The 14,507-nt window shown below is 42.7% G+C and overlaps 2 protein-coding genes across 2 annotated transcripts; both read left to right on the top strand.

Annotated features, from left to right (window-relative positions):
• Positions 1 to 502: 502 nt before the first annotated feature.
• On the top strand, positions 503 to 11,462 carry LOC145431555 (uncharacterized). Its single transcript, XM_080307532.1, has 18 exons — positions 503 to 1,468; positions 2,054 to 2,260; positions 2,363 to 2,473; positions 2,708 to 2,807; positions 3,788 to 3,855; positions 3,955 to 4,025; positions 4,117 to 4,199; positions 4,285 to 4,396; positions 4,513 to 4,653; positions 4,868 to 4,968; positions 5,152 to 5,317; positions 7,604 to 7,688; positions 7,779 to 8,846; positions 9,043 to 9,347; positions 9,442 to 9,550; positions 9,719 to 9,857; positions 9,960 to 11,099; positions 11,296 to 11,462. The coding sequence occupies exons 1-17, from the start codon at positions 1,252 to 1,254 to the stop codon at positions 10,129 to 10,131; spliced, it is 3,255 nt and encodes a 1,084-aa protein (XP_080163658.1). The 5' UTR covers positions 503 to 1,251; the 3' UTR covers positions 10,132 to 11,099; positions 11,296 to 11,462.
• LOC145431589 (uncharacterized) lies at positions 11,034 to 14,177 on the top strand. Its single transcript, XM_080307615.1, has 6 exons — positions 11,034 to 11,076; positions 11,296 to 11,600; positions 11,694 to 11,802; positions 12,302 to 13,312; positions 13,509 to 13,813; positions 13,907 to 14,177. Exons 1-6 carry the CDS (start codon positions 11,034 to 11,036, stop codon positions 14,057 to 14,059), a joined length of 1,926 nt encoding a protein of 641 aa, XP_080163741.1. The 3' UTR covers positions 14,060 to 14,177.
• The last annotated feature ends 330 nt before the right edge of the window (positions 14,178 to 14,507 follow it).

Raw genomic sequence — 14,507 nt, 5'->3', positions numbered from 1 at the left:
ATCAGGTCCTCAGTTTAGAAAAAAGAGAAAAGAAGAGGAGGAGAAACGAGCAAAAGATACAGGTAAGCAGATGTGTCATTGGATAATGGCAGGTCATCCTGAAACAATCAGAATCAAAATACTTTATTAATCCCTAAGGAAATTATGTGGATTACAGTTGCTCCAAGAAGAAATGGTAAAAATAGTAACAGTAACGGACTAAACTCCAAACAATACATTATATTACAGATTTTAATATTAATTAGTCATTGTCAATTGTTGATTTGTTCTGTTCTCATTGTATGACGAATTATGATGGCTGTTTGGTAGCCGTTTGCATACTATGCATACTCTCTCTCTCTCTTCATATGTGTGTGTGTGTGTGTGTACAACAGCTTTATGTTAATGTACAAATATGTTTATGTGGTTTCCATGGTTTTTGCATCTTCTTTAAGTGCGCGTCATTCCATCTCGGATTTGAACAAGACTGGTAAGCTCTCAACTTGCTCTCCGTCTGATATGATCAGGGTTTTTTGTGTGTTTTCTTGAGGTTTTGCGACGCTGCGTGTTAAAGGCCTAGCAGCCGTCATTTAGCCAATGTGAGCCACTCTGTAAGAGCAGGTGGGAGGGAACAGCTGCTTCTGTTGTAAACGTGCTTCCGACTTGGAAATTTCCTCGGTCGAGTGGGTTATCTGGCATTTCCCCTCTTGAGTTTTCTAAACACTAATTTTTGTCGATATTTTAAGTTTGTTAGTTGGACAGAGTTAAATTAGATGTCGAAAGTTACTCTTGTCTACTGGTGTTTGTTATTTAAAAGGAATCTGACAAGATGATTCAAATAAAAACAAACGGTCAAAAACTAATATTTGGCTCTCACTTATGCTAGTCTGTTTTTGAATGTAAACAAATCATCCAATCTAACACAATTTCTGATACTTGTTTGCTGAAAGTTTAGGCGATGGTATGAGGGCAGTGTTTAATATAGCGTTATTTAACTATAAGCTATAAGAGACTTAGAGCTTTTTATTGTCATTGTGCAGTTTTTTGCACAGCGAAATTGGGTATAATCTGTTAATGTGGCTTTTGTATTTAGTTGTTGTTGTCCAAACTCACTGTACTGCTACCTAACCAGTGTAGGATTGATGTAGTATTTAAGTTTTCTTTCCCTTTCCCTTTTTCCAAAATAACAATGAGTTGTTGTTGTTTTTTTTGTTTTGTTTTGTTTTCAGTTCATAAACATATGTGTCTATGTTCCTAATGCAGCTATGAACAATGACCATAGTTGACAGATCTTCAGAAAAGTCTGACCACGAGTCAGCCGGACTCGGACCTGGAGCTGCTGTGTACAACAGTACACCCTCCTCTGAGGACCAGCCCAAGGACCAAGGGGCTGGTCCTCAGAGTACACCCTCCTCTGAGGACCAGCCCAAGGACCAAGGGGCTGGTCCTCAGAGTACACCCTCCTCTGAGGACCAGCCCAAGGACCAAGGTCAGAGCAAAGCCTGGCTTTTTTTCAAAATGTCTTTTTAAGCTGTTTGAAGATTTTTATTGTCAGACAGAATAGTTTTCCAACCAGTTTTAGCAAATATGGAACCACACTTTTTAGCCATTATTTACCCATATTTGTCAGAATTGGTTTTAGTAACGTACAGCTAATCTTTTTGCTTCTGCTTTCACACAAGTTTGACAACTGCTTTTGTGGGTGTTGTGTTGCTGCTTCCCTTCTCCGTTCATTCATCCAGTTATGTAATGCATCCAGCTTTGCATGATCAGTCACTTCAGCTCGTGATGCAATTGCTGTTTTTATATAAAGACCGGCAGCCCAACTTGTTTAGCAGAAACAAAGGAGAAGGCAAATTGTCCTATCTTTCTTCCTGAGGCTGTTTAGGAGTTTTTCACAGTGGCCAGAATCACATTATATAACTGTTAATAGTTGTAGCTATTACTGTGATGTCCTGACATGACTTTGCCATGTGCCAGTGTGTGGTTGTATAAGTAAGGTGGCATTAAATTATCTCCTTTTTAAAATGTATTGAAACAGATTTTTAGTAATAATTGTGGCTCTGTGTGTCAGTGATCAACAGTGGCGATGGAATTGACTTGCCCCAGAAGGTGCTGTTCTCACCAGATCGGCTCAGCCTAAATTGGGCCCAGGTTCACCTCATTGGTGCAGGCCTCCAGAACATGGGGAACACCTGCTTCCTCAACTCAGCCCTGCAGTGTCTCAGCTACACCCCTCCTTTAGCAAACTACATGCTGACGCGGGAGCACTCCAAAACATGTAAGTTTATTTCACCAACAGTGGTGTTACGCAGTCCTGCGCTGATTCTCACATTGTATCACTCCTTACTCACTCAGTATTTTGTCTCTGTCTCTGCTGCAGGTCATGAGCCAGGGTTCTGTATGATGTGTACCATGCAAAACCACATCATTCAGGTTTTTACCAACTCTGGGAATGTCATTAAGCCCATTGGTGTACTCAATGAGCTTGGGTGTAAGTGGATGACTGTTGTTGCTGTGCTCTGTGCAAAGTGTTTACCTATATTTTAATGATAGGAGGCGCTGTGTGACTGTTTACCTTTTGTAATTTTGGAGGGAAATAATCTGGAGGGATTTTGAATTCTGTTTTTAAATAAGTGTAAACTTGCATTTAACTGTGGTATCCTTTACAATAATTCACCTCCTGCTTTGTTTTTTGGTTCTGTTTTTCCTCGTTCCCCTCACACAGGGATTGCAAACCACTTCCGCTATGGAAGCCAGGAAGATGCTCATGAATTCCTGCGGTGCACAGTGGATGCTATGCAAAGGTCCTGCTTACCTGGAACCAAGTGAGTGTCATTTTACATTGCATGCATTCTAAACAAGTTAAACACACAAAAATATTTTTACTTGGGCTTGACAGTGTTTGCACTTTATTATGTAGTAAGATCCATAATTAGCTACGTAGAGGTAACACCGTGACAGTAGGAGAATATGAAATAAATCCTTTATCCTGTTTTTCAGGAAGTGCAGTTTATACTAGTTCCTTTTAACTATTAATGCTTCAATTGCTGAGAGTATTTTTCAGAAATGCAGATTCCTCAGTCTCTTGCCTGACTGACACCTCAGTTTACATACTAGGCAAGCCACTTGATATAATACCTCATTATTATATCAAGTTTTTTAATGAACTTGACTGCTCCAACACAGAAAGTATTCTTACACTGGGTGTGGTAGCTTGTTTTGGTAACAGGGCTTGAAAAGATCAGAAGCGGCTTAAACGTGTAGTAAAACAGGTGTCTGGGATTATGGCAGAGAGCTGCCAGACTTAGTGTCTAGTATAGATTTCTTCTGAGGCAACAGGGTAAGCAGTGTGAGCAGGAGCACTCAACCCCTCAGGTCATCTCTTATTCACCCTAATGGCATTAGTGCTATTATTGCAGCAGCAAAATTCAGAAAATCCAGGTTTTTCTATGTGTTACTATAGAGCTTCGAAGTCTATGTGCACATTTAACCAAAACTACACGTTTAACAGATGCACTGGGCTGAGTGTTGTGCTTCTTGTTAGACTCCTAAAAATAATTTATTAATTCATTTATTTTTTTAAGAACCTAAAGTGTCAATTCTCATCAAATCAATTCTTCCCGTGTAGCAGCAGATGGCCTCTTAAGTAATTAATCGTGCTCCAATTCCTCCTATTGTCTTTTCTGCTACTTGAATACTGTAAAGTGATTGTCTGGTTCCAAAATGCTAAAAAATAAATGGTCAGTCAGTTAATTGTTGCACTGTCCTTATTAGTTAACTTTTGTGCTTTATCTTTTTATTATAGATTGGACAGGCAAACGCAGGCAACCTCTTTCATCCATCAAGTGTTTGGCGGGTACCTAAGATCCAGAGGTAAGTCACTGTTTTTTAAGGTTTGATTTATTTTTCTTTTATTTGTCTTTTTATGTCTTACAGCTTGTGTGATACTCATAGCACTGATTTCTGTTTCAGTTAAATGTTTAAACTGCAAAGCTGTCTCAGATACATTTGACCCTTTTCTGGATGTCACTCTGGAAATTAAGGTAATTGGACAACATTCAAAGTGACGTTGCTACTATGTATTCTCTGCATTATGGAGTGTGAGGTTTTTCCTCTCTCTCTCTGTTCATATAGACTGCTCCAAATGTCTCCAAAGCTCTGGAGCAGTTTGTCAAGCCAGAACAGCTGGGTGGTGAAAATGCTTATAAATGCACCAAGTAAGTCAAAGAGATGCCAAACCATGATGAGTTTTAGTGTTTAGGTGTGATTTTTGTCAACAAGCTGAATGTTTGTTTCCTTCAGGTGCAACAAAATGGTAACGGCCTCAAAAAGATTTACAATCCATCGCAGCGCCAATGTGCTCACCATCTCACTCAAACGCTTTGCAGACTTCAGTGGAGGCAAAATCACAAAGGCAAATGGCCAATAGTGTCTGCTTAAGTCATAAAGATACATGACAGATGCTTTGTTTTATTATAAAACAGGATATTTGCATGTAATGTTTGAATTTTTTTGTTTGGTGGTCATCAGGATGTGAAGTATTTGGAGCATCTGGATCTGCGGCCCTTCATGTCGCAGTCCCACGGGGAGCCCCAGCTCTACAGGCTGTATGCTGTGCTGGTTCACTCTGGATTGAGTTGTCATACTGGACACTATTTCTGCTATATTAAGGTACTGGCTGTGCCCGAATCTGTTTGAATGCTGCTGTTGCGTAGTACAAACAAACAAACACCATAAACAACACATTTCAGCAGAAAACTACTTTGTATGCATTGAAAGAAAGAAAAAAAAGACCCCTATATAACCATAAGATTCTTCTTTTTAGCTCAAATTCAATTCAGAAACTGAATCTGCTGTGTCACATCTCTCTCATTCTGTCTCACAGGCCAGCAATGAGCAGTGGTTTCAGATGAATGACTCGTCCGTGTCAGTCAGTGACATTAGCACTGTTCTCAACCAGCAGGCCTATGTCCTCTTCTACATCAAGTGAGTAAACATCGGTATTTTTAAACATTCTAGGCTTATTCCTTCAGTAGAACTTTTCCCATCATTATTTAATAATGTAGACATGTTTATTCTCACTTTTCTTGTAGAAAATGTATTATTATAACCTAATGTTATAATGTTGATGCTTTGTCATGGTTAATATTCTTTTTTCCATGTCATCAGGTGCACAGATGTGGGAAAAACTGGGGACTACAGCCACTTGAACCATAACGCTGGCATATCTGGTCAGGCATCTCCCCAGCCGGTGGTGAGCCCAGGCACCATCGCCACCATGCCTCACAACAGTGTTGGCTTCATAGGTCCCCAGCTGCCACCACACATGAACAAGGTACTTCCTCACCTGAGGGTACTGATAATGTTGTTGTTTTTGTTAAACCCAGTGTTTCATGCAAAATACATTTGTACCTTTCAATTGTGTCTGTTTGAAAAGAATGAAATGATATCATATATTCCTTATTGGCCTACATTTGTACAAAATTCCAAATTATATACACAAAGTCATAGAAATCACTGCTCCAATTGGTCATCATGATTTTAATATTCTCTTTTTCCATAACAATGAAATACGCCTTGGACAAATATGACACGTCAATATTTCATTAGTGTTGTCACATCACATCCTGTAAGCATCGTCTGTCTGTGTCCTTTCTCTGGAAATTAATATTTCCAGCCAATATAGGCAATCCATCAACATGGCTGGAGAGTTGGTAGTTATATGCAGTCTGTATAAGTGTGGTTAATCCAATGAAGATTTGTAAGGAGATGGCAGTTACTGTGAATTTACAGCAGTTACACAGTGATTAGTAATAAACAGAGCCAGTGAGAGTGAGTGGATATAAGAAAGTCAGTGACTCAGGTGTGTCGATTGGTTCTGTTTGTGAGACTGGAGGAGACGTAGAAATCTTTTGTTTTAAATCTTAGTTAGGAAGATTCCTGTTTGAAAACAAGCACTTTTTGTGAGAAATACAAGAAGTACATCTGCAGAAAGCACACAGTTACATTCTGTCCATCATGTGGACAAAATCGAAAATGTTGAGCATTGAAAAACTGAGAACGTTGGGCAAGTTCAAAATACGTGTTTGTAAGAACGAAAAACCAAATTGTTCCTAAAATAGTTATGGAAAGTCACTGTTGTATGTCTGTGTTCTACATGTTTATCTGATGGAAAATAAAGGTGCTATTGTTTTATTGCAGTTTCTTGACAATTCTGAGTGGATTTACACAGTATGGGTCAAAATGACCCGCAACAAAATCAATGTCACTTTTTTGTTTTTCAACATAATACAAGGGTTAATTTCCAAAACTTCCATATGATCTTCAATTTGTAGCAGATCCACTATCACACAGCAGCTGGAGCAGTTTCAAATGGAGGTCAGTCCACTGCTGCCACCTGTGGCCAAATACCATAGCCCACTACTAGATTAACTTGCTATGATGACATTGAGTAGAGGCTGAGTGGCTGCACTTACCCCTGGTACATCCAAATCTACCCACAAACATGTTGAAAGATGCAATGGCAGCAATGTGGCTTGTCAACACTGAAAACAATCAGTAAGCAAAGACAACAGGGATCACTTTTTTCTGTTTATTTAACATGCACAACATTTGTAGTCGCCTTCTGCACAGGGGAAGTCCACACACACTGTGTGGTACCACTTTCCACAGAAGGTGCATTCAATCTACAAGACTGAATGAGAAAGTCAGGGTCATTGTCTGACTGTTTATTACTAATCACTGTGTAACTGCTGTACATTCACAGTAACTGCCATCTCCTTACAAATGTTTATTAGATTAACCACACTTATACAGACTGTATATAACAACCAACTCTAAAATGTTTGTGCATGAAACGAATTCAGACGTGCTGCAGATGTGTGTCACAAGTTGATCTGGCTGTAGGCTGTGGCACTTGGCCAGTGGTGGCACTGGTTGACTCGAGTCCATGTTAGTGCACACAAAGTAAACTGCTCGCTTTAGTTGTGAAGCAAAAACGCTGAATTCGGAGAAACAAACCGTGTGAGGGGAACGATAACGACAACAAGAGTCTCCCGATCGTTTACTCTTGTTGTCCTGTGAACAACATCGGCATGGTGTTAATTGTTTGCTGTTTTCGCGATCGCGTCGCGCATGAGGATAACCCTAGGTAAACTCGCCACATTTTTAAACATTTTGTTGTTCAACAGCATCAAGACTGACGGAGTGTGTTTGAGATAACCTCACAAGTGTCACAGATGACACATTTGGCGTTTTTTTGCTAGTCTGTAGGTAGCAGCTCCTGAAACAGAAGTCTGCCACACATCTGTTCGACTAACGCCAGTTGATCTAAACGCCAGTAGATCTGGAACACCGGCAGCCTCGCCTCTGTCAGTGCGCCTCAGGGCGGCTGTGGCTACAATTTAGCTTGCCATCACCAGTGTGTGTGAATGGGTGGATGACTGAACGTGTAAAGTGCTTTGGGGTCCTTAGGGACTAAGTAAAGCGCTATACAAATACAGGCCATTTACTTAATGCTGAAATCTAATCTATTGTATTAAATGGGTATGCTTATAGTTTGGGTAATTTTGTTATGTCAACAAGTTCTGTTTTAAAACTTAATCTCTTGTTAACTGTTCAGATTGCTGAGGTGATTGATGATCGACCTGAGGAAGTGAAACAGATGGAAGTTTTTAGGACCAGCAACAGATGGAAAGCAATTGGAGGTAAATAAGAAGTCACAGAAGTAGGGGGGGATTTGTGCAATATTAAGTTAAGACTGTTGTTTACTATAGTTTTACTTCCTCTCCTAAAAGTGGATCAAAATGATGACACAGAGGAAGGAAATGGAAAAGAACATCAAAATACAGAGGCTGGCTCATTAAGCAGAGGTCTACATGACTCACCCGAGTTGTCTTCAAAGAGAAGAGGACAGGATTCTCCTGTCAAAAAGACCCGGCATGACTCTCCAGACATCTCTCCACCAAAGAGAAGTCGGAAGTACTCTCCGGATGTCTCTCCTCACAGGACAAGACGTCACGACTCTCCTGATGTCTCTCCTCCCAGGAGAAGACGTCATGACTCTCCAGATGTCTCTCCTCCCAGGACTAGACCTCACGACTCTCCAGATGTCTCTCCTCCCAGGAGAAGACGTCATGACTCTCCAGATGTCTCTCCTCCCAGGACTAGACCTCATGACTCTCCAGATGTCTCTCCTCCCAGGACTAGACCTCACGACTCTCCAGATGTCTCTCCTCCCAGGACTAGACCTCACGACTCTCCAGATGTCTCTCCTCCCAAGAGAAGACGTCACGACTCTCCTGTTGTCTCTCCTCCCAAGAGAAGACGTCATGACTCTCCAGATGTCTCTCCTCACAGGACTAGACCTCACGACTCTCCAGATGTCTCTCCTCCCAGGAGAAGACGTCACGACTCTCCTGATGTCTCTCCTCACAGGACTAGACCTCACGACTCTCCAGATGTCTCTCCTCCCAGGAGAAGACGTCATGACTCTCCAGATGTCTCTCCTCCCAGGACTAGACATCACAACTCTCCAGATGTCTCTCCTCCCAAGAGAAGACGTCACGACTCTCCTGATGTCTCTCCTCCCAGGACTAGACCTCACGACTCTCCAGATGTCTCTCCTCCCAAGAGAAGACGTCACGACTCTCCTGTTGTCTCTCCTCCCAAGAGAAGACGTCATGACTCTCCAGATGTCTCTCCTCACAGGACTAGACCTCACGACTCTCCAGATGTCTCTCCTCCCAGGAGAAGACGTCACGACTCTCCAGATGTCTCTCCTCCCAGGAGAAGACGCCATGACTCCCCAGACTTGTCACCACCAAGACAGTGTTCAGGAAAGTCAGAAAAAATGCAAAGTAAAGGTGAGTGATCCATTTAAATTGTAAAGTGGAATCTGGTGTGGCATATGAATAAAAGTAAAAAGCAGAGACCCATTTAACATGAGTTTTGAATTGAAATTTATTTTAAAGACATAGCTTGATCTAATAATAAATCTTTAATTTTTGTTCAAAAGGCATTACAAAATGAAAATTAACAAATTAACTGTGTCTTTGTCAGATTCAGCCTCCAACAAAAGCAAGCTCAGCTCATCCTTGTTAAGTAAAAAACGCTCACCGGATCCTCATCGGTCAGCGGTGGCTAAGAAGGGTCAGAATAGACATGATTCAGACTCGGATCCGTCTCCCCCGAGGAAAAGGCCCCTGAAGGGAAACGCCTCAGACTCCGACCAATCTCCCCCAAGGAGGCCCTCAAAAACTAAACGGGGCTCAGACTCTGACCAGTCTCCACCCAGGGGGCAGCCACCGAGTGGAAGGGACTCGGATGGAGATTTGTCACCACCTCGTAGGCCAGGCCAGTCACAGGTAAGCAGACTGTGTTGGAACAAAGATTAATGTCAAATCCGATTTCACTCAAATGTTATATTTTTCAATTGTCTTTTTTTTTTTTTATAACCAGGGCCAAAGGATGCTATCTGGTGGAAAGGCAGGCCTGGTTTCTGTGGACATTTTAAGGAAAGAGCAAAAGGAGAACAGACGCAGAGAAAAACACAATCAGCCACTTGAAGGTTTCATCAACTTTTCTCTCTTAAGATTTTTTTACACCCATTGATTGAAGAGCTTCATACAGCTTTGCATCTCATTTCAGCTTATCATCTATATTGTCGTATTTTATTTAGTCCTAAAATTAAATAATGAAGTTTCTACATACTTACCCATTCATCCCCTTTGACCAGATGAATCGCGTAAGGCTCAGACGATTTTCAGAGACAAAAGTGGCAAAAGGAGGGATCTGGATTCAGAGAGAAATGAACAGAAAAAGAAAGCTGGTGAAAAAGCGGCAACAGACGAGAAATACGCTCAGTGGGGAAAACGGTAAATGTGCATGATCATTTCAAATATCACAGTTTATGTGATTATATCCACATAAAAAATTATAAAAGTGGTTCAATGGTTTATGTTAAAATGTATGTATAGGTTGGCACAGATCCAGATGCATCACCAGAAACTTAAGGAAGCGCTGCGCGAAGCCCTTAAGCCACTTGGGGATCTTGACCGCATGTTGAGAGAACAGGAAAGAGAAGGCGATCCTATGGCTGCAATGCGCAGGCGTAAAAAGGACCGTGGCACAAAAACACAAGATATTTAACTCAAAGAGAAGAGGACAGGATTCTCCTGTCAAAAAGACCCGGCATGACTCTCCAGACATCTCTCCACCAAAGAGAAGTCGGAAGTACTCTCCGGATGTCTCTCCTCACAGGACAAGACGTCACGACTCTCCTGATGTCTCTCCTCCCAGGACTAGACCTCACGACTCTCCAGATGTCTCTCCTCCCAGGAGAAGACGTCATGACTCTCCAGATGTCTCTCCTCCCAGGACTAGACCTCACGACTCTCCAGATGTCTCTCCTCCCAGGAGAAGACGTCATGACTCTCCTGATGTCTCTCCTCCCAGGACTAGACCTCACGACTCTCCAGATGTCTCTCCTCCCAGGAGAAGACGTCATGACTCTCCAGATGTCTCTCCTCCCAGGACTAGACCTCACGACTCTCCAGATGTCTCTCCTCCCAGGAGAAGACGTCATGACTCTCCAGATGTCTCTCCTCCCAGGACTAGACCTCATGACTCTCCAGATGTCTCTCCTCCCAAGAGAAGACGTCACGACTCTCCTGTTGTCTCTCCTCCCAAGAGAAGACGTCATGACTCTCCAGATGTCTCTCCTCCCAGGACTAGACCTCACGACTCTCCAGATGTCTCTCCTCCCAGGAGAAGACGTCACGACTCTCCTGATGTCTCTCCTCACAGGACTAGACCTCACGACTCTCCAGATGTCTCTCCTCCCAGGAGAAGACGTCATGACTCTCCAGATGTCTCTCCTCCCAGGACTAGACATCACAACTCTCCAGATGTCTCTCCTCCCAAGAGAAGACGTCACGACTCTCCTGATGTCTCTCCTCCCAGGAGAAGACGTCATGACTCTCCAGATGTCTCTCCTCCCAAGAGAAGACGTCACGACTCTCCAGATGTCTCTCCTCCCAGGAGAAGACGCCATGACTCCCCAGACTTGTCACCACCAAGACAGTGTTCAGGAAAGTCAGAAAAAATGCAAAGTAAAGGTCAGTGATCCATTTAAATTGTAAAGTGGAATCTGGTGTGGCATATGAATAAAAGTAAAAAGCAGAGACCCATTTAACATGAGTTTTGAATTGAAATTTATTTTAAAGACATAGCTTGATCTAATAATAAATCTTTAATTTTTGTCCAAAAGGCATTACAAAATGAAAATTAACAAATTAACTGTGTCTTTGTCAGATTCAGCCTCCAACAAAAGCAAGCTCAGCTCATCCTTGTTAAGTAAAAAACGCTCACCGGATCCTCATCGGTCAGCGGTGGCTAAGAAGGGTCAGAATAGACATGATTCAGACTCGGATCCGTCTCCCCCGAGGAAAAGGCCCCTGAAGGGAAACGCCTCAGACTCCGACCAATCTCCCCCAAGGAGGCCCTCAAAAACTAAACGGGGCTCAGACTCTGACCAGTCTCCACCCAGGGGGCAGCCACCGAGTGGAAGGGACTCGGATGGAGATTTGTCACCACCTCGTAGGCCAGGCCAGTCACAGGTAAGCAGACTGTGTTGGAACAAAGATTAATGTCAAATCCGATTTCACTCAAATGTTATATTTTTCAATTGTCTTTTTTTTTTTTATAACCAGGGCCAAAGGATGCTATCTGGTGGAAAGGCAGGCCTGGTTTCTGTGGACATTTTAAGGAAAGAGCAAAAGGAGAACAGACGCAGAGAAAAACACAATCAGCCACTTGAAGGTTTCATCAACTTTTCTCTCTTAAGATTTTTTTACACCCATTGATTGAAGAGCTTCATACAGCTTTGCATCTCATTTCAGCTTATCATCTATATTGTCGTATTTTATTTAGTCCTAAAATTAAATAATGAAGTTTCTACATACTTACCCATTCATCCCCTTTGACCAGATGAATCGCGTAAGGCTCAGACGATTTTCAGAGACAAAAGTGGCAAAAGGAGGGATCTGGATTCAGAGAGAAATGAACAGAAAAAGAAAGCTGGTGAAAAAGCGGCAAGAGACGAGAAATACGCTCAGTGGGGAAAAGGGTAAATGTGCATGATCATTTCAAATATCACAGTTTATGTGATTATATCCACATAAAAAATTATAAAAGTGGTTCAATGGTTTATGTTAAAATGTATGTATAGGTTGGCACAGATCCAGATGCATCACCAGAAACTTAAGGAAGCGCTGCGCGAAGCCCTTAAGCCACTTGAGGATCTTGACCGCATGTTGAGAGAACAGGAAAGAGAAGGCGATCCTATGGCTGCAATGCGCAGGCGTAAAAAGGACCGTGGCACAAAAACACAAGATATTTAACTCAAAGAGAAGAGGACAGGATTCTCCTGTCAAAAAGACCCGGCATGACTCTCCAGACATCTCTCCACCAAAGAGAAGTCGGAAGTACTCTCCGAATGTCTCTCCTCACAGGATAAGACGTCACGACTCTCCTGATGTCTCTCCTCCCAGGACTAGACCTCACGACTCTCCAGATGTCTCTCCTCCCAGGAGAAGACGTCATGACTCTCCAGATGTCTCTCCTCCCAGGACTAGACCTCACGACTCTCCAGATGTCTCTCCTCCCAGGAGAAGACGTCATGACTCTCCAGATGTCTCTCCTCCCAGGACTAGACCTCACGACTCTCCAGATGTCTCTCCTCCCAGGAGAAGACGTCATGACTCTCCAGATGTCTCTCCTCCCAGGACTAGACCTCACGACTCTCCAGATGTCTCTCCTCCCAGGAGAAGACGTCATGACTCTCCAGATGTCTCTCCTCCCAGGACTAGACCTCATGACTCTCCAGATGTCTCTCCTCCCAAGAGAAGACGTCATGACTCTCCAGATGTCTCTCCTCACAGGACTAGACCTCACGACTCTCCAGATGTCTCTCCTCCCAGGAGAAGACGTCACGACTCTCCTGATGTCTCTCCTCACAGGACTAGACCTCACGACTCTCCAGATGTCTCTCCTCCCAGGAGAAGACGTCATGACTCTCCAGATGTCTCTCCTCCCAGGACTAGACATCACAACTCTCCAGATGTCTCTCCTCCCAAGAGAAGACGTCACGACTCTCCTGATGTCTCTCCTCCCAGGAGAAGACGTCATGACTCTCCAGATGTCTCTCCTCCCAAGAGAAGACGTCACGACTCTCCAGATGTCTCTCCTCCCAGGAGAAGACGCCATGACTCCCCAGGCTTGTCACCACCAAGACAGTGTTCAGGAAAGTCAGAAAAAATGCAAAGTAAAGGTCAGTGATCCATTTAAATTGTAAAGTGGAATCTGGTGTGGCATATGAATAAAAGTAAAAAGCAGAGACCCATTTAACATGAGTTTTGAATTGAAATTTATTTTAAAGACATAGCTTGATCTAATACTAAATCTTTAATTTTTGTTCAAAAGGCATTACAAAATGAAAATTAACAAATTAACTGTGTCTTTGTCAGATTCAGCCTCCAACAAAAGCAAGCTCAGCTCATCCTTGTTAAGTAAAAAACGCTCACCGGATCCTCATCGGTCAGCGGTGGCTAAGAAGGGTCAGAATAGACATGATTCAGACTCGGATCCGTCTCCCCCGAGGAAAAGGCCCCTGAAGGGAAACGCCTCAGACTCCGACCAATCTCCCCCAAGGAGGCCCTCAAAAACTAAACGGGGCTCAGACTCTGACCAGTCTCCACCCAGGGGGCAGCCACCGAGTGGAAGGGACTCGGATGGAGATTTGTCACCACCTCGTAGGCCAGGCCAGTCACAGGTAAGCAGACTGTGTTGGAACAAAGATTAATGTCAAATCTGATTTCACTCAAATGTTATATTTTTCAATTGTCTTTTTTTTTTTTATAACCAGGGCCAAAGGATGCTATCTGGTGGAAAGGCAGGCCTGGTTTCTGTGGACATTTTAAGGAAAGAGCAAAAGGAGAACAGACGCAGAGAAAAACACAATCAGCCACTTGAAGGTTTCATCAACTTTTCTCTCTTAAGATTTTTTTACACCCATTGATTGAAGAGCTTCATACAGCTTTGCATCTCATTTCAGCTTATCATCTATATTGTCGTATTTTATTTAGTCCTAAAATTAAATAATGAAGTTTCTACATACTTACCCATTCATCCCCTTTGACCAGATGAATCGCGTAAGGCTCAGACGATTTTCAGAGACAAAAGTGGCAAAAGCAGGGATCTGAATTCAGAGAGAAATGAACAGAAAAAGAAAGCTGGTGAAAAAGCGGCAAGAGACGAGAAATACGCTCAGTGGGGAAAAGGGTAAATGTGCATGATCATTTCAAATATCACAGTTTATGTGATTATATCCACATAAAAAATTATAAAAGTGGTTCAATGGTTTATGTTAAAATGTATGTATAGGTTGGCACAGATCCAGATGCATCAGCAGAAACTTAAGGAAGCGCTGCGCGAAGCCCTTAAGCCACTTGAGGATCTTGACCGCA

The sequence above is a fragment of the Astatotilapia calliptera genome, chromosome 10, assembly GCF_964374335.1.
Source record: "Astatotilapia calliptera chromosome 10, fAstCal68.1, whole genome shotgun sequence".
Classification (NCBI taxonomy): Eukaryota; Metazoa; Chordata; class Actinopteri; order Cichliformes; family Cichlidae; genus Astatotilapia; species Astatotilapia calliptera.
Note: the sequence above shows the minus strand (reverse complement) of the source record. Positions and strands in the feature narration are given on the sequence as shown.